The sequence below is a fragment of the Scyliorhinus canicula genome, chromosome 13 (genome assembly GCF_902713615.1).
Source record: "Scyliorhinus canicula chromosome 13, sScyCan1.1, whole genome shotgun sequence".
Taxonomy (NCBI): domain Eukaryota; kingdom Metazoa; phylum Chordata; class Chondrichthyes; order Carcharhiniformes; family Scyliorhinidae; genus Scyliorhinus; species Scyliorhinus canicula.
Genome location: NC_052158.1, coordinates 117906742 through 117926825, shown reverse-complemented (window position 1 = coordinate 117926825; position 20084 = coordinate 117906742). Strand labels below are relative to the sequence as shown.

General features: G+C 45.6%; 1 protein-coding gene across 1 annotated transcript in view; it reads left to right on the top strand.

Moving 5' to 3' along the window:
• Window positions 1-19332, top strand: part of zgc:153039 (uncharacterized protein LOC767698 homolog) — a 120368-nt gene extending 101036 nt beyond the window's left edge. The window contains exons 12-13 of the mRNA XM_038817199.1: window positions 15081-15227; window positions 15378-19332. Coding sequence (XP_038673127.1) covers window positions 15081-15227; window positions 15378-16219 — 989 coding nt within the window. The 3' untranslated portion in view covers window positions 16220-19332. The remainder of the gene's footprint in view (window positions 1-15080; window positions 15228-15377) is intronic.
• The last annotated feature ends 752 nt before the right edge of the window (window positions 19333-20084 follow it).

The following is a 20084-nucleotide window of genomic DNA, read 5'->3' as shown; positions in this document are numbered from 1 at the left end:
TTCTAGTGTTTGATTTTAAACAGTGTCTTTTTATGCCAAATAAATTTACGAAAATTATATTAGCATTGCGGTATTTAGCATTGAAGGAGATTGATCTCACCCATCATGCCTCTATCAGTTCTATGTCAGAGCTATATACACTTGGTCACACTGTCTGCCTTTTCCTCCTATTTTTTCATATACATTTTTGATTTACAAATATTTATCCAGTTCCTTTTTCAAAACTGATGATTTTACTGCCACCATAACCATAAAAATAGATGATGGTTACAGCACAAAAACAAGCTATTCAGCACCATCAGTTCATGCTGGTGTTTACTCTATTTTCAAGTAGATCAGTATTTTCTTTATTTTGTTCACTGTACATGATCAGCTAGGTGCACTGTGTGGCCCCTTTTAATGTTGATGCATGGCCCCTCGGGTGCACATCTTAAAGCGAACATTGCTGCCTGCGAGACTTTGTTTCTAAGGCAGAACATTCTGATTGTTGTGTGGCCAGGTACCCATGCAACTTAGCGGGAACATTGAAGCAAATAGCTGTCATATTTACCCACCCTCTTTCCCTATTCCTTCAACTCCTTTTCCACATTCATTTATCCAATCTCATCATAAATATTGGCATTGTTTATTTCCACTAACCCTGGAAGTGAATTCCACAACCTTACAGCTCTGTTCTGGTCGATCATTCTTATGTACCATATTTGTAATCTCCTTTCCTCTCGAGTTATTTTGGTGATGGGCTTAAATTTATATCCTGTAGTCACTGATTCACCAACCAATGGAAATAGCTTTCCTGCACTTACCTCATGGAATCCAGTCAAATATCCTCTTGCCCTCTGTTCTAGTGAAACACCCAACTTTCTCTATTCTTCCCTCATAACTAAAGCTCTCTATTTTTAATGAATTTCTTTATTCGGTACCCTCTAATCTTAAATCTGTTATAATATGGGGCAGTCAAAACTGGACAAATATTCTTAACTATGACCTAGTCAATGATTTGTATTAGGTTTAGTATTATCTCCGTGCCTTAGTACCTTATGTCCTTGCTTATGAAATTTAGCACCCATTTTATCAACTTATCCTTTGAACCCCTAAATGTGCATGTCTTTCTCACTGGCCCTCTGCTCCCTTGAAAGTCGTCCTATTTAGTGTGGGTTTCTTTTTTGTTCGCTCTTTCTCCAAAAATGTATGACCCCATGTTTCAGCACATTGAATTCCATACTCTTTTAATCTGTGATCCCAAGTTGCATACAATTCCACATAATCCCTACAGTGCGGAAGGAGGCCATTCTGCCCATCAAGTCTGCACCACCCCTCCGAAAGAACACTCGACCTAGCCCCAACCCCACCTTATCCCCGTAACCCAGTGCATTGAGCATGGCCAACCCACTTAACCTGTACATCTTTGGACTGTGGGAGGAACCTGGAGCACCCACAGGAAACCCACGCAGACACGGGGAGAACATTCAGACTCCCGCACAGACAGTGACCCAAGGTGAGAATTGAACCTGGGTCTCTGACGTTGTGAGGTGGTAGCGGTGTTAACTATTCACACAGTTAACTTCACTATTTTTGGTGCATGCAAATAATGATGCCCCCCCCCACCCCAAACTTCCCCATACCCAAGCTGAAATAAGCACTTGTGCCAACATTGATGTTTGGCCCAGCGATCTCTGCTTGCATGCCTTTAGCTGAAAAATGACCAGTAAGAACCATTTTCTGTCTTTGAGCCAACTTTCTATATATACAGTTAATGCTATGTGGTACCTTGTAAGATGCCTTTTGCAAATTAATATATTCACACCCATCCCATTCCCTTTATCTATGTATTATCATTTCCTCCCAAAAACACCATTTATTCTTTCTAAATTCATACCGGCTGTCCTTCAAAATCTCCTGCTTTTAAGAGAATATTAATTTCTGCCTCATCGTTATGATCTCTAGAGCCTAGTTTGAATGGGCACTAATTATTCAATTTATCCCTCTTCTATCCTTTCTTGAACAGAACTGTTCCAGAGGTCTTTCGGCATCCTTATGCATTAGTTCCGAGGATGATTTGATTGTGTTTAGAGCTTCTTTTGTTTCTTCTGTGTCTTCATACTCTGTGGCCTGCAGCATTTTCTCCTTTGAATTCTATTGATTTTTTCCCCCCCTCCCCCAGTAATAACACTTATACTGAAGCGTGTTTATTGTCCCACCTCATTGTCTTCCTTTCACTCTCACTGCCATACGTTCTGTGCAGAGCACTTACTTAATTTCTTAATCTTATTACCATCGTCTTTCACCTTGCACCATGATCCCTTTTGTCATTTAATCTGGCCTGTCTCCCAGAATGAATAAACTGTAAAATGGGGAAGTAAGAATACTGGTTCAAACTGATGATCATCCAAAGCTCTGCTGCCCAATGCTTAACTCCACAACTATCACTCCCGTGCTCACTCACCTACATGGGCTCCTGGACAAACAATGTCTTCTCATTCTTGTTTTCAAATCCCTCCATAGCCTATCTCTGAAATTTCCTCCAGGCTCACAACCCTCCAAGATATGTGCACTCCTCTAATTCTGGCCTCTAATTGTAGGGGCTGATTTAGCTCACTGGGCTAAATCGCTGGCTTTTAAAGCAGAGCAAGCAGGCCAGCAGCACGGTTCGATTCCCGTATCAGCCTCCCCGGACAGGTGCCGGAATGTGGCGACTAGGGGCTTTTCGCAGTAACTTAATTGAAGCCGACTCGTGACAATAAGCGATTTTCATTTCATTTTTCATTCTCTTGTGCATCCCCCATTTTAATTGCTCCACCATTGGTGGCCGTACCTTCAGTTGACTGGACCCCAAGCTCAGGAATTCTCTTTCTCAGGTGGCACGGTGGCACAATGGTTAGCACTGCTGCCTCACAGCACCAGGGACTCTGGTTCAATTCAGGCCTTGGGTAACTGTCTGTATGGAGTTTGCGCATTCTCCCTGTGTGCATGGGTTTCCTCCGGGTGCTCCGGTTTCCTCCCATAGTCCAAAAATGTGCAGGTTTGGTGGATTGGCCATGCTAGAATTGCCCATTAGTGTCCAGGGATGTGCACATTAGGTGGAGTTAGGTGGGGCAGTGGGCCTAGGTAGGGTGCTCTTTCAGAGGGTCAGTGCAGACTCGATGGATGGACTAAATGGCCTCCTTCTGCACTGTTGGGTCTCTTGTTTCTCTGTTTCTATGGTACACCTCTGCCTCGCTTTACTGCTTTCCGCCCATACGACACTCATTAAAACATACTACTTTGACCAAGCTTTTGGTCATCTAACTCAGTGTCGCACTTTGTTTCATAATGCGCTGATGAATAACCTGGATGTTTTGTTAAGTAAGGTACCATGTAAGATGTTGTTGAGTATTCCCAGTATTTTCTGTTTTAATTTCAGTTTTCCAAACATCTGCAGCTTTTGTTTTTCTCTTAACCCTTCATAAAAATTCCCTTTTACATCTGTCATAGAACGTGCCTTCTTTTAAAATATTTTTTCCCATGTGCCTCCAAAATCCTCATCAAATTCAGATCTCTACAGAAATGTGTCACTATTCTCTGCCTGCTCCGCAATGATGTGCAAGCCGTGATCCTCACCAACAGAAACACCACAGACTCGCTATGTGTCCAAACCGGGGTCAAACAGGGCTGTGTCATCACACCTTTGCTCTTCTCCATCTTCCTTGCAACAACACTCCACCTTGTTACCTTGAAGCTCCCTGCTGTAGTGGAGCTAACCTACCGGACAAATGGGAAACTGTTCAATCTCTGATGCCTCTAGGCCAGAACCAAGATCACTCCAACCTCTGTCATTGAGCTGCAGTACAGAGGCGACGCCTGTATATGCAGACAGTCAGAGGCCGAGCTATAAAACAATCATTGACGCATTCACTAAGGCCTATGAGAGAATGGGCCTCAAACTAAACATCCAGAAAACAAAAGTTCTCTACCAGCCGGCTCCTGCCACACAAAACTGCAGCTCCCCCCCCCTCGGACTATCAAGATTCACAGTGAGTCCCTGGGCAATGTGGATCATTTCCCATACCTCAGGAGCCTCTCGGTGCGAGCGGACATTGACAATGAAATCCAGCATCGACTGCAATGCGCCAGCGCAGTCTTCAGATGCCTGAGCTACAGAGTGTTCGAAGACAGTGACCTCAAAATCTAGCACCAATCTCACAGTCGACAGAGCAGCCGTGGGCCTCACCCTCCTGCGTGCATCAGAAACATGAACTGTGTGCAGCAGAGAACTCCAATCTCTGGAGCGATATCACCAACATTGCCTCCGCAAAATCTTGCAATTCCACTAATGCGTACCAACTGGAGCCTCCTCTCCCAGGCCAATATCCCCAGTATCGAGGCACTGGCCATGCTTGATCAGCTGTGATGGGTGGGCCACATTGCCCTCGTGCCCGACACAAGACTCCCAAAACAAATGCTTTCCTCCGAGCTCCGCAATGGCAAATGATCACTAGGAGGGCAGAGAAAACGCTACAAGGTCACTCTGAAAGACTCGCTAAATAAATGCAATATCCCCATTGACATGTGGGAATCGATTGCCTTAGAACGGACAATGTGGAGAAGAAGCATCTGCGAAGGCGCCAATCATCTCGAGTGACGTAGGGTGGAACAGGCGGAGACCAAACGTAAACAGTGGAAAGAGAGGGCAGAATCCAGAGCGTCCCACCCACCTCATCAAACACCACCTGCCAAACCTGTGGCAGGGTCTGCGGATCCAGGATTGGACTATTCGGCCACCGCAGCACCCACCTCCCTGGAGTAGCAGCAAGTCAGCATCGACGCTCAGGGACTGCCGAAGAAGAGAGATCTGTAATGAGGTCAGCAGAGAGTGTTTGTGCAGGCTTCACTTCTTTCTCACATCTGATAAAACCTCTCATTGTGTTTGGAAGAATCCAAGAGAGTGGCACCTCCTTGAAAAACAAGATGGCGCCGGAGCGTGGCAACTCTCTGCGAGCTCTCTCACACAGATTCTCTTCTTACATCTCCTATAACCGTACTAATCTCTTAAAATTTATTATCTGATTGAGCTGCACAGAGAAAAATACTTTTCACTGTCCCTCAGTATTTGTGACAATAAACAAATCCATCCATCCAACCTCCATAACTTTTCTCTTTGTGGCAAACGCAGAGATATAACAACTAGTTTTTGCTGTATCTCCTTTGTTACTAGAGGGAATCTATCTAGTTTTTATTCTAATCATTTTCTGTTTCCCATTCCTTGGCCGGATTCTCCCCTACCCAGCGTGGCAGGGGGTCCTGCGGTGTTGGAGTGGCGTGAACCACTCCGGCGTCGGGCCGCCCCAAAGGTGCGGAAGTCTCCGCACCTTTAGGGGCCAAACCCTCACATTGAGGGGCTAGGCCCACGCCGGAGTGGTTGGCGCTCCGCCGGCTGGCATGAACGGCATTTGGTGCCACGCCAGCCGGGGCCGAAAGGACTTTGCCGGCCGGCGTAAGTCCGCACATGCGCCGGAGCGTCAGCGGCTGCTGACGTCATACCGGCGCATGCGCAGGGGAGGGGGTCTCTTCCGCCTCCGCCATGGTGAAGACCATGGCGAAGGCGGAAGAAAAAGAGTGCCCCCACGGCACGCGCCCGCCCGCCGACCGGTGGGCCCCGATCACGGGCCAGGCCACAGTGGGGGCACGCCCCGGGGTCAGATCGCCCCGCGTCCCCCCAGGACCCCGCCGCCCGCCCGTGCCGCCAATCCCGCCGGTAAGGTAGGTGGTTTAATCCACGCTGGCGGGAGAGGCTAGTCAGCGGCGGGACTTCAGCCCATCGTGGGTCAGAGAATCGCCGCGGGGGGCCCGCAGACTGGCACGGCACAATTCCCACCCCCACTGAATTCCGCGTGGCGGAGAATTCGGGACACGGCAGGGGCAGGATCGACGCTGGCCCTGGGCGATTCTCTGACCCGGCAGGAGGTCGGAGAATCCCGCCCCTTATCTTCGAGTCCAATTTCCATTTTATCCAAGTCCCTTCTAACTTGCAACTTTATTTTGTACCTACAGCTTTTGCAGTAATAGAGGTAATCATAGACTGTCTGCTTTGCAGTTCTCAGCCATTTTATAGACTTGTGTTGTGATGTTGCAGTACATTTCTGCTGCCAATAAACTCTAAGTAAGCCATGTAAATAGCACTTCTCCAACTCATGGACTTGTAGATGTGATTAAAAGACCATGCTTCACAAAATTCCGATGTTTCATAAATATGAAATGTTAACTTTATTGTAATATGCAATCTACAATGATATTTTGAATGTCAAAATTTGCAATGCCTTCAACTACAGTACATTGTGCAGCACTTAGAGGAGCTTTGGACATCTACTTTTACATTTTTATTAATAACCATCCTAGAGCTCTGTGTGACCTTGAAGCAGATTTATCATTGCAGTTTTAGTAGGCATTGTGGAATGGCTCACTTAAGTGTTAGGAAAGTTTTTTTTTCTTACTTTATATTCAGCTGTTAAGAAAAGCCTTCCATAAACTATAACGCAGTAACTCATTTTATTTAACTAGTTTTTTATGTCAAAATGTCCCTATGATTTTAAATGGCGTGTATGGGAGAAAACCGAGGAGGTCATCTGGAGCAGAGGGTCGAGTCCCACCCCAGGACTTTATGACCAATGAGTGTGTGTTCACAATGCAGCCAAACCGGTTGAGTGTGCCAACCTGTAAATCCTTCCAAACATGCCAATGGATGGTGGTAAGAGCAGGAGAGACTTTGGTCAAGCCACACATGATGTCGAATGGCGACCCTCAAACTATAAGTTCCTGGCGACAGTCTAGCAAGCTGTTCTGAGAATGACCAGTTATGGAAACAGACAAAAGTCTGCCTTAGTACATCACCATGTGCCGGAAGAGAATTGGAATGGAGTACTGGAGAAGGATATTTCTCTACTGCTGTAGCCTGACAAAACCAGTATGTCAAGGAGTCTTCCTAATTTGAGATAGAATATTTTGCATTTTATTTGACTAGTTGGAGGATTTCCTGAGACAGTGGTAAGTTTTCCAATGTTGAAAATATTTGACCTTAATATTGAATCATACAAGAAAGGGGGAAGCCATTTGGTGCTTATGCTGGTTCTTTTTTAAAAAAAACTATGTTTGTCCTACTAACCTGCCATTTCCCTTTTAAAGTAAATATCCACTTCCCTTTTGAAAGTTGCTATTGAATCCACTTCCACAACCTTAAGTATTCCAGATCACAGCAAATTGCTGAACATGTATAGATTTCTCTAGTGACCACAGTCTCCCCTATGTGGCTCCATATAATTATGAGCACTTCGAAATCACCCCAAAAGTTTCTTTGCTCTGGAGAAAACAACCCCAGCTTCTCCCGCATCTCCGTACAACTGAATTCCTTCTACTCTGGTCCCATTCTGATCAATCATCTTTGCCATGACGTTTCTGAAGTGTTGTGCCCAGAATTGGACACTAGTCTGGCTGAGATCTAACCATTGATTCATGAAGCTTTAACTTCACTTTATACTCATAACGCCAAGTATCCAATCTGTTTTTTGAACAGCTTTATCAACTTGTCCTATTACCTTCAAAGATGTATGTAAGTGAATCCCTCGGACTCTCTGTTTCTGGCCCCCTTTAAAATTGAGCCACCTAGTTTATATTGCCTCCTGTCATTTTCTGTCTGAAAGCCATCAGATCTCTGCATTAAATTTCATCTTTGTTTGTCCATTTCATCTGCTTGCCTATGTCGTCCTGACGTCTGTAACTGCCTTCCTCAATTTTGTGATGATGCCCTCTATTCAGAGCACTGTTTAAATGTGGACCTGCGGGAGTAACCACTGTATCCTCCACTCTAGCCTACTTTTGGTGTCTCAGCCAATTTTTTTTACCTATGCTGCCACGGACCCTTTAATATTGTGATCCTCAGTTTAATGAACAATAGTATTATTAATTAAATGCTTATTGCAAGTCCATTTATGCAATATGAACTCCTCCATCGTCTTCAAGCCATCTCCGTCACTTCACCGAATAACTCAGGTTCGTCAAATACACCTTGCCGTTAACAAATCTTTATTGAGGGCAGCACGGTGGCGCAGTGGATTAGCCCTGTTGTCTCACGGCACCAAGGTCCCAGGTTCCATCCCGGCTCTGGGTCACTGTCCGTGTGGAGTGTGGTGAATCACAGTCCGTGTAATTCACACTGTTATTATATATGATGTACTGTGTCTATGTAAGCTCGGTATACAAGCAGTTGCGCGGCTCTGCCCATAGGGGGAGATGAGAAGTTTGTACTGGGCTCCACCCTTGGTTCCGCCCATGGCTCCTCCCACTAACCGGAAGTATAAAGCTCGGCTGTTGTGAGCCTGCCTGCCAGTTCATCTCGTCGCAGGCCCAGGCAGGCTCTCTTGAAAGACTATTAAAACCACTGTTCACTTCCAGCCACGTGTCGTGTGAATTGATGGTCACATCAATTTAATAGTCTTTGGAAACAGGAAGAAATCTAAGAAACCACTATGGAATCAGCCCTCAAACCTGACCGACTAGAACTCGACCGGAGGCTGCAGAAGCAAGAGAAATCTTCCAGCACTGGCTCAGATGTTTCAAGGCCTACCTGGCTGAATCAAGTACTGCTGAAACTACAGAGGAGCAGAAACTCAGCCTACTGCACGCAAGGGTGAGCCACCGTATATCTTCTCAACTCAATAGTATCAACTCGTATACGGGGGCCCTAGCCATGCTAGATCGAATGTACGTGAGGCCCACCAACGAGGTATACACGCGCCATATTTATACGACCCACTGCCAGCGCCCCACGGAGTCATTGGAAGAATTCCTGCGGGAGTTAAAGATTTTAGCTCGGGACTGTAATTACCAGGCTGTATCAGCCAAACAGCACATGGAACTTTCTGTGAGAGATGTGTACGTGGCAGGCCTCAGATCGAATTATGTGCGCCAGCGGTTGCTAGAAAAAGGGCTCCAGAACTTAGAGGACACAGTTGAACTAGCTACCACTATGGAGGTCTCATTCCGCAGTCTCACCTCGTTCCCCGCGCGTTAAGCAACCCCATCCTGGGCCCCCGACCAGCGACTGCCCCAGTCCTGCGCCGCGCGGCCACCCAGCCATCACGCAGCCACAGTGTGCCGTTTTTGCGGACAGCCCCAGCACCCACGGCAGCACTGCCCGGCCCGTAACGCGACCTGCAGCAGCTGCCGTCGCAAAGGACACTATGCCAGGGTTTGCCTGGCAAAGCAGGCCTCCTCTCCTAACTCCCCCGCAGCCCAGAGCACTCGTTTCCAGAATCCGCAGGCCCCGAAATGCTGCGGCCTGTACGTCGACTCCGCCCCCAAATGACACGTGCGACTCATGGGGGCCGCCATCTTGGCAATCTCCCTCCACGCGGCCGGCCACGTGCGACTCATGGGGGCTGCCATCTCGGGCGCCATCTTCCTTGCCGCCTGCCACGTGCGATCCACGGGGGCGGCCATCTTCTTCCAACTCAGAAATTCATCTAGAAGAATACGAACTCAGAGGGTAGTCATCACGGGGCCACTCCAGCACGGCAGATCGAGCCAACGACTACCCGCAACTCAGCGCAGTGACACTGGACCAGTCGCGTCCAAAACACCTCCGAAATTCTATGATGACCGTTCAGATCAACGGCTACAGTACACCGTGCCTCTTCGACTCCGGGAGCATCGAGAGCTTCATATACCCAGAACTGGTAAGACGCTGTTCGCTCCCTGTTTTTCCTGCACGGCAAACTATCTCCCTCGCTTCAGGCTCCCACTCTGTTCACCTCCAAGGGCGCACCGCCGCGACCCTAACGATCCAGGGCACTAGCTACTCCAACTTCCAGCTGTACGTGCTCCCTGAACTCTGTGCCCCACTCCTACTGGGATTCGATTTCCAGTGCAACCTGAAAAGCCTCACACTCAGCTTCGGCGGGCCCTTGCCCCCACTCACCATTTGCAGCCTCGCCACTCTAAAAATCGACCCCCCCTCCACTCTTTGCCAATCTCACGCTAGACTGCAAACCCGTAGCCACTCGTGGCAGGCGATACAGCCTGCAGGACAGGGTATTTATCAGAACCAAGGTCCATAGGCTTCTACGTGAGGGGATCATAGAGGCCAATAACAGTCCCTGGAAAGCTCAGGTGGTGGTCGGCAACACCGGCGAAAAATTCCGAATGGTAGTGGACTATAGCCAGACCATTAATCGGTTTACGCTCCTTGATGCGTATCCCCTCCCCAGAATTGCAGACATGGTAAATCAGATCGCCCGTTATAAAGTCTTCTCCACGGTGGATCTGAAGTCTGCATACCATCAGCTCCCAATCCGCCCGGAAGATCGCCACTTCACGGCGTTAATGAGGCCGACGGCCGCCTCTTCCACTTCCTCCGGGTTCCCTTTGGCGTCACTAATGGGGTCTCGGTGTTCCAACGAGCAATGGACCGAATGGTGGACTAGTACGGGCTGCGGGCCACGTTTCCGTACCTGGATAGCGTCACCATCTGCGGCCACGACCAGCAGGACCACGACACTAATCTCGATCGATTTCTCCAGACTGCTCAACCTCACGTATAACATGGAGAAATGCATTTTCCGCATGACCAGGCTAGCCATCCTCGGCTATGTCGTGGAGAACGGAGTCCTGGGCCCCGACCCGGACCGTATGCGACCCTCTTAGAACTCCCTCTCCCTCATTCTCCCAGGGTCCTCATAAGGTGCCTGGGATTTTTCTCTTATTATGCCCAGTGGGCCCCTCAGTGTGCGGACAAAGCCCGCCCACTATTTATGGCCACACTCTTCCCTCTATCGGATGAGGCTTGTCAGGCCTTCACTTGTACCAAGGAGGACATCGCCAAAGCGGCCATGCGGGCGGTGGATGAATCCACCCCCTTTCAGGTAGAGAGCGATGCCTCTGAGGTCGCTCTCGCAGCCACATTGAATCAGGCAGGGAGACCAGTCGCCTTTTTCTCCCGAACCCTCTCTGCTTCGGAACTTCGACACTCCTCGGTCGGAAAGGAAGCACAAGCCATCGTGGAAGCGATACGTCACTGGAGGCACTACCTCGCAGGTAGGAGGTTCACCCTCATCACCGACTAAAGATCGGTTGCCTTTATGTTCGACAACTCTCAAAGGGGCAAGATCAAAAATAATAAGATCTTACGGTGGAGGATCGAACTCTCCACCTACAAGTACGATATTATGTACCGACCGGGGAAGCTAAACGAGCCCCCAGATGCTCTGTCCCACGGCACGTGAGCCAGCGCAAGACGACCGCCTGAAAGCTATTCACGATGACCTCTGCCACCCGTGGGTCACCCGGCTCGCCCACTAAGTTAAAGCCCGAAATCTGCATTTCCCCACGGAGGAGGTGAAAGCCATCACCAGGGACTGCACGATCTGTGCGGCGTGCAAACCACACTTCTATAGACCACACAGCGCACACCTGGTCAAGGCTTCTCGGCCCTTTGAACGCCTCGCTATCGATTTCATAGGGCCACTCCCCTCAACCAATAGGAATGTGTACTTCCTGAACGTCATCGACGAGTTCTCTCGTTTTCCCTTTGCTATCCCGTGCCCCGATCTGACCTCCCACACAGTCATTAGGGCCCTGCACAGTATCTTCACCCTGTTTAGTTTCCCCAGTTACGTACAGAGCGACAGGGGTGTGTCCTTTATGAGCGACATGCTGCGTCAGTACCTGCTCGAAAAGGGCATTGCCTCGAGCAGGACTACCAGCTCCAACCCCAGGGGGAATGGGCGGGTGGAGCGGGAGAATGCAACGGTCTGGAAGGCCGTCCTACTGACCCTCCGGTCCAGGAAGCTCCCGACCTCCCATTGGCAGGAAGTCCTCCCCGATGCGCTCCATGCTATTAGGTCCCTCCTATGTACGGCCACCAACCAGACCCCTCACGAGCGGCTATTTGTATTTTCCAGGGGCACTACCACGGGGGTGCCCGCTCCCAGCATGGTTAAAGACACCGGGCCCGGTTCTCCTCCGGAAGCACGTCCGGACTCACAAGACTGACCCATTCGTAGAGAGAGTGCTCCTGCTCCATTCAAACCCACACTACGCATTTATAGAGTACCCTGACGGCCATCAGGACACTGTTTCCCTCCGGGACCTGGCACCTGTAGGATCCAACTCCGACACCACCGCCGCTGAGATACTCCTCACACTATACCCCTCCCAACCCCCGGCGCCGCCACGCCTGCAGTTCCGCTGCCCGTTCTCCGCGTCCCTGCGCCATTGGGTTTCCGGCGCTCCCCGTCACCAGTCAAACCAGTCGGATACGAAGCTCTGGCCGAATCACCACCGGATCCGCCATGGGTCCCTCGCCGACTGCTACCGCCCAGCCACCAGAAGAGGCTGCAACCCCGGTGCTTCGTCAATCCCAGAGGACGACTCGGCCGCCAGATCGACTTAACCTGTAATTTATAACCTGTAAATTGTAACCTGTAACTCATAATTTGGATTTTGTAGACACATCACCCCCGCTGGACTCAATTTTTTTACAGGGAGTGAATGTGGTGAATCATAGTCCGTGTAATTCACACTGTTATTATATATGATGTACTGTGTCTATGTAAGCTCGGTATACGAGCAGTTGCGCAGCTCTGCCCATAGGGGGAGATGAGGAGTTTGTACTGGGCTCCACCCTTGGCTCCACCCATGGCTCCTCCCACTAACCGGAAGTATAAAGCTCAGCAGTCGTGAGCTTGCCTGCCAGTTCATCTCGTCGCAGGAAGGCTCTGTTGAAAGACTATTAAAACCACTGTTCACTTCCAACCACGTGTCGTGTGAATTGATGGTCACATCATGGAGTTTGCACGTTCTCCACGTGTTTGCCCCCACAACCCAAAGATATGCAGGGTAGGTGGATCAGCCACACTAAATTGCCCCTTAATTGGAAAAATTAATTGAATACTCTACATTTAAAAATAAAATCTTTATTGGTTGTCATTTACAAACCACGTTCTTCTAATTGACAATTTTTTATCTCTAATTATTGTAATCACTCCACTGCTGGCTGACCATTTTTATTCCTTGTCTTTTTTCCAACAGGGGTGCAATATTTGCAGCCCTCCAGTTGTTTATCACCATTCTATTATCCAGCAGTAACGTCTCTCCCTTGAACACTACCAATTGTTTCACTACCCCTATCTATTATTCTACCCAGATCCTTTATATGTAACATTGGCAGCATCTTCTTTGATACAAATAGATACATTTAGTTGCTTTTCCTTCTGGTCCTTGATTGGCTCATCTTTCCTGTTGATTACCCTGTTTTATGTTTGTAAAAGCCTTTATCTTGCTCATATTTTGTCATATGTTCTCTTTGCCTCACTTATTTCCTTTTTCTGTTCCCTTCTGGACTCTCTTTTTCAGCTTGACTATCAAAGTTCTTTCCGTTTCGTATTAAAGTCATTTTTCTATTATGAGTCCTAGCTTGGGTGCACTTCCTCTCTGCCTATAAGGAAGGTGAGTAATTTGTCCCTAAACTATATCTCCTCTTTGAAAGCCATTTGGTGCTTATTTTCTCTTTTACCTGTCAATATTTGTTTCCGATCCACCATTTTCAACCAACCGAAATGCACCCTCTTCTATTCGGGTATTATCAGATCGGTTGTTCCTCACTCTTTCCATTACTACTTGAAACTTAATGGTACTGTGATTTCAGTCATCAAATGCTCTCACTAGCATGCAGTACTTGTCTACTTCTTTCCTTGGAGCTAGATCAAAACAGTTTCCTTCCTCCTTGAGCAGGAAACGAGCTGATTGTGGAAGAAAGTTTGCTTGTAAACACTTCCGGAATCGCCACCCCCGTAGGCCTTCTGTGCTTTTTTTCTTCCTTTCCCCCCCAATCTATGTTACAATGAATTAAGTCTCTCATTACAACTACGCTATTGTTTTTATACCTTTCCCTGCAAATTTACCTTTCTGTCTCTTTCCCAATATTTGGTGGTATGTAGTGTACACACATCAGTGTAACAGCTCCTCATCTCCCCAACTCTAACTAAATAGATCTTTGAATTCTCAAGCACAACATTTTCTTATCATAACCGCACGCGCTCCCCCCCCCCCACAATTATTTTTGTTTATTTCACCTGCTATCCCTTCACTTCTATCACCATTTGGTGTTGAGCTAATTTCTTCATAGTTTTGAAGTAATCCATAAAAAATAAAGCATCTGTTTTATCTGGAGTGACCACGGGGCAAATAACTAATCATTTCAAAAACAAGAAGTGTACTCTTATTAACCACATTGCATTTTGCACATAACCTTGCTGCATATGAAACTGTCGGTGCTGATTTATGGTGACAACATGATGTACGCCATTTATATTGCTGAGCCAGGTTCTACAAAATTGCATTTGTTTAAAATATATTTCATCATGTAGCTGAGATTTGATAACTTGATTTGTGAAAAGATATAAACCGTCCCAAAATTGTTGCTATTGCACATACTTAATCCAGCAAACCCTATGTTTGGTGCTCGGTCCCTCCTGAGACCTGTCTCACAAATAACAAGTCATGTGGTGTCTAGATTGAGTCCGTATTTTTTAGTTGGGCCAGGAGTCCGATGAAAGGGTGTTAAGCATTGATGAGTCTGGGGGTACCCACGCTACGCAGCTCGTTGTTTGATTTGGTGACATTTGTAACCACCATGTAGATTACCCAAATCCAGGTTAGTGTGAATATTTAATAAACTAATTGAAAATAAAGCAAACAAATTGCATTGCATATTTGGTCATGGCATTGAAGCTCTGCTGTTGGCCACCGTAAGGCAATGAATTGACATTAATCATACTGGGCAAGACAGATAATTCAGCAGCAGTCAGGAGGGGCCAGTGGTTCCCTTGCAATGTTTCTCATACACCACAAAAAAATACATCATTTTTGAAAATATTCAACCAAATTTCTATTGCATTTAATATAAAATGTTTGGTGTGATTCCAGTTTGCATTTCACAATTATTAGAAACATTTGCAATGTTTTGTCATGATTTTTTTTGTGTAAATGTAAGGCAAATAAATGTCTTTATAAAAATAAATAGCATTATTATTATGTTCTGTTTTTTTTTTCAGATGAGATGCCATCTGACCCTCTTCAAGCGCAGTATGATTCCTGGCTAAGCTTAGTTGATGCACTGAATGTAAAATCGTTTGTCAGCCTTACACTCTCTGACTCAGTACGTCACGGAGTTCAGCATCTTTTATTCATCTCTGGTCTAGGTAAATAAACCACAAAAAAAATCAATTCCATTTCAACAAATATTTACATTCATTTAGTTTATTCTTCGATAGCTAATTAGGACAAACTTCAATCAGTATTTCTTCTCCTGTTATAACAAGTTCCTGTGTTTATTCTGGCCTGTTTTATAGGTGGAATGAGACCCAATACCCTCATCCTGGGTTTCTACGATGACTGTGTTCCTGAGAATGGTTTACAACAAATCCCAGCATTTTCATACAATAGCTCTTCTATCATGAATGAACAAGATTGCAGCTTGCAGCCTAATTTTCCTCCAGCCAGAGATGCTTCATCTCCCAAGGCATTGTCAGGCAAAGAGTATGTGGCCATTATTTCTGATTCCATCAAAATGTTAAAAAATGTTTGCTTGGCCCGATACTTCTGCCAGCTGAACAAAACCGAACTATTCAGTCGCAAGAACTATGAGGTCTCCATCGATGTGTGGCCACTCAACCCGCTTCGCCCTGACAGTGCTAATTACGTTGACACTTGCAGCCTGTTTCTGCTACAAATGGCATGTATTCTTAACATGGTGCGCTCCTGGAGGTCGGCAAAATTGCGTATTTTTCTGTGCGTGGAAACTGGAAACAGTGTTGGGGAACAAGATAAAAAGCTGAAGCAGCTTTTACGGCAGCTACGTATCAAAGGTTCAATTAAAACACTGCACTGGGATAGTGTTGCTGCCCTTCACTGGCACAAACAGATGGATCAAGTAGATGGCAGTGAGGGCAGTTTTGCAAATACCTTCCCATCAAATGCAATGAAAATCTCAGATGACTATTTGATGGCCGTAAACAAGATGATTTCCGAGCAGGGTGCCCATGCAGCTATCCGGTTCCTTTACCTGCCTCGGCCTCCTGCTGACATTACGCTGCATGAAAGGTATCTGGAGCAGCTTGATATCATGACCAGAAACCTAGGGCCCACTCTGTTAATTCATGGAATTAGTGCAGTCACCAGTACAGATCTCTAGATCATCCATTGATTGTGGAGGTTAAGAACACTACCATACAGAGTAGTTAATAAAACAAAGAGGTAGGATTGGAAAAGTTTGTTACAATGAAAATAAAACCTAATTGTACAATAGATTATATTTAACCTGAGCAAAAGCATTGAGCTGTATTGCCATTTTCTTCCCCCTTATTCTTCCCACTCTTCTCAAAATAAGAGAACGGTGTTATGTTGTCAGTCTATCATTCCACGCACACACACAACACCTCGTCATCAAATTAACACCAGATTTGATGAACCTTGGAAGTATTGAATGCTTTTGAAAAGGGCTCATGGAGCTATCAACATATCTTGAGTTTTGGGTAAGAGGTCCCCTTTCACCTCCAGAACAAGCAACAAAAAACATTCATGCAAATTTTGTTCACTTTTTTTTTGTACTTTCCTTCATCAAATATTGGGTTCATGAATGGACCATCTAGGTTTAATAAATGTGTAAAGGGATATTTTTAAACTTGGCAACAATAATCTGAGACATTTAGTTGAATCATTGCTAAATTTGCAGGTCACCTCCTGTAATCGCAGACAGGATATTGTTGTTCTAGAAATCATGGTATTTCAAAATGTGAGAAATGCTAAGTTAATTATTTGGAAAATGGTTCTAAGATTTGGTATGGACTCAAAGCACATGTTGAACTGTGAACAAGCAGTGCTAATTTTAAGGCTAACGCCTCTTTGTCTACATTTTAATGGTGTTTGAGTGTTTATCATTTTTGCCATGACATTTTGATTGTGTTTCTATGAATTTCTTTTTTGTAGGAATTTGTTTTTTGACCACCTCTCAAATGATAAGTTATATTCTTGTCTTCACAACATGGAGGGGGCTGGCTTTCAGGATTTAATGTTGGCAACAGGGTTCTCTCCCACCAATTGCAGAGTTGGCAGAAAACCCACATTGTCAGGCACATAAAGTAGCCAGCATCAAGACTTCCCTGAGCTTTATAACTCCAGTGGTGGAAATAGCACCCCCTCCCCCCCACCCCACCTGAGAACTGCCAGCCAGTCAGAAGCCAAGAACTCCATTACCGATAACATCACTGGGAGCAGGGACATCATTGAGGAGGGTGTGAATGCAGCGAGGAGGGATCAGAGGCAAAAACAGTTGGATAGATTTCACCCCCATGCCTCAATCAGCTCCCCCTCAAGTACAACAGGCCAGTGGGCCAATCTGACGGGATTTGTTGGGCAGATCTCAGCCACCACCAAATTCCAGGCGGCTCAGGGATGTGTTCTTAAACATCCCACCGGCAGCGGGTGACTTTCTCACAACGGCCCCCTTCCCTCCTCCGACTTAATCACGGGAGCTTTCCCCACTACTGGGACACTGATGCATAGACTCTCCTGTGATTAAGTGGGGTCGGCCGCCATGTTTCCCACTGCAACGGGGTTGGATTAGATTCCACCCAACTTGCTGACTCCAAACTGTCGGGGCACTGGGTTTACATGCATCACAATAGAGCCTGTGACTGTAGTTCCTAAAGTCATTTCCACTGGCTTAAAGATTGTAGTCAGGGATGCCCATGATGCCTACGTACCATGAAGCCTTGGCACCATATGCACCATTTCAATCAACGTATCCAGTAATTTTCAAGCATTTCATCTTGCAGATATTAACACACCTTGTTTCCTGATTCAGAATGAATTCACAAATGGTGCCAACTACCAGCTGCACAAAGTGCAAAATTGGCAGATTAACAAATATTAAAACACAATCTTCAATTGGCCTGAGCTGCCTAGGCTGATGAGCTACATGCGGCATATTGATTTTCATTTGTCCATGTTTATAAAATTGTAAGTGCTAACTCAAACTCTGTATGCTAAATTCTGTTTCCTTTTTTTAAAAATTGAAAAATAGTTTAATACTAACCATAAGCTTGAGGTTTAAAAACATGTGATTTGCTTTTAATTGTTCACAGTAGGAAATCAATTGTTACCAATGGCACTAAGTGGTTCTAAAGATTGAAGCACCACATGTTACATGGTCTACTGTGTTGCTATCGCAGTGCTTCCACTGCTGGTGGACAATTGTACAAATTGTATGTGAGACAATTTGAAAAATGGGCCCAGCAATTTTCCTGTTTGTATTAATCAATGCACAAGAATGTAGTAATACACCGTCCAGTACATTAGGCTGGTTACCTGCCTACAGATATTGGCCTTCATCTGGCAGAATGGTGATTTGAAGTCCAGCTTTCCGTCACTATGTAAGTTTGTACAGTGGAAATATTGAGCTTATTCCAATTTTATGGCTATCTTTCAGTTAAATGTTTGTCAACTTTTAATGTATAACTATTTTTACTAAATTATACATTTTTATTATCTTTGTAGATGTTGGGCAACACGGTGGCGCAGTGGGTTAGCCCTGCAGCCCCACGGCGCCGAGGTCCCAGGTTCGAGCCCGGCTCTGGGTCACTGTCTGTGTGGAGTTTGTACATTCTCCCCGTGTTTGCGTGGGTTTTGCCCCCACAACCCAAAGATGTGCAGGGTAGGTAGATTGGCCACACTAAATTGCCCCTTAATTGGAAAAAATGAATTGGGTACTCTAAATTTATAAAAAAGAAAAAAAAAATCTTTGTAGATGTTATACTTGTTTCCTGCTTGACAGAGTGAAGTAATTTATGTTAAAGCTGCTCTTTTTTAGTACTTGGAAATTCATAAAAATGCCAAGTAACTCTCTCTCAAAAAATACTCTTTTTAGACCTGAAACTTACCAGAATTCCTACTTAGTAGAGCAATGCCATACCATCATATGTATCCAGTTTAGAAAGTCTGATGGAAAAGTGCCCAGATTTACCAAATTGCTCTTGATAGAAGTGAGTACTTCAAGGTCAAATGAAAATGCAACAGACAGTCTTCTCTGATGGCTGATATGGCATCAGTAGTGCACATTAGCTGTTCTTTATAAGAAGAAATTTTCAGGGGGAGATGGTGGTTACATAGAATACATAAGAAAGCTAAATGACAAGCAATGAGCATTTAGTGTCCATTTACCACTAACATTAAACATGCAACACTGAAATGTAGAAGTGCCTCAGATCAACATGGAATGAATAAAATCTGTAAAGATAAGAAGTGTAAGTACTGACCTATTATTTCTAATTTTATTGATTTATATGTATATATTTGTTTTGCAATTAAGATGGTTAATGTAGAAAATCCTTGATGCATTAATGCAATTCTTAACATCGCATCTCGTTGGGCTATTGCGTGAGCAGAGCCTTTTTCTCGAAAGCTGGACCCAGTTTGCATCCAAAATTCCCTTGTAATTTGTGAAGAGCATGCGGGACAGTTACCCAAAGTGGAAGAAAGATCAATATGGAGAAGTATAGGGCAACACGGTGGCCTAGTGGTTAGCACAGCTGCATCACGGCACTGAGGTCCCAGGTTCGATCCCGGCTCTGGGTCACTGTCCGTGTGGAGTTTGCACATTCTCTCCGTGTCTGCGTGGGTTTCACCCCCACAACCCAAAAATGTGCAGAGTAGGTGGATTGGCCACGCTAAATTGCCCCTTAATTGGAAAAAATAATTGGGTAATCTAAATTTTTTTTTTTAAATACGGAGAAGTATGTTTAACTGTTTCTTTTGAGAAACCGAAAGAGAGATTTTAGAAGATGTGCTTTTTGTTTTATTCAATTTGTTTTCACTAATGTATTGTCATTTTCTCCACTTTGTTTGCATGAATAACTTAAATAGTAACTTTTTTTAACAGCACCATGTTCTCCATCCTTGAATAAATTTTTTTTGTTTTAATCATCCCCTTGGGCCAAGTTTTCACCCTGGAGTGGGAATCACATGCTAACAGAAGTCACCCATGCTATTTTCATGGCAGA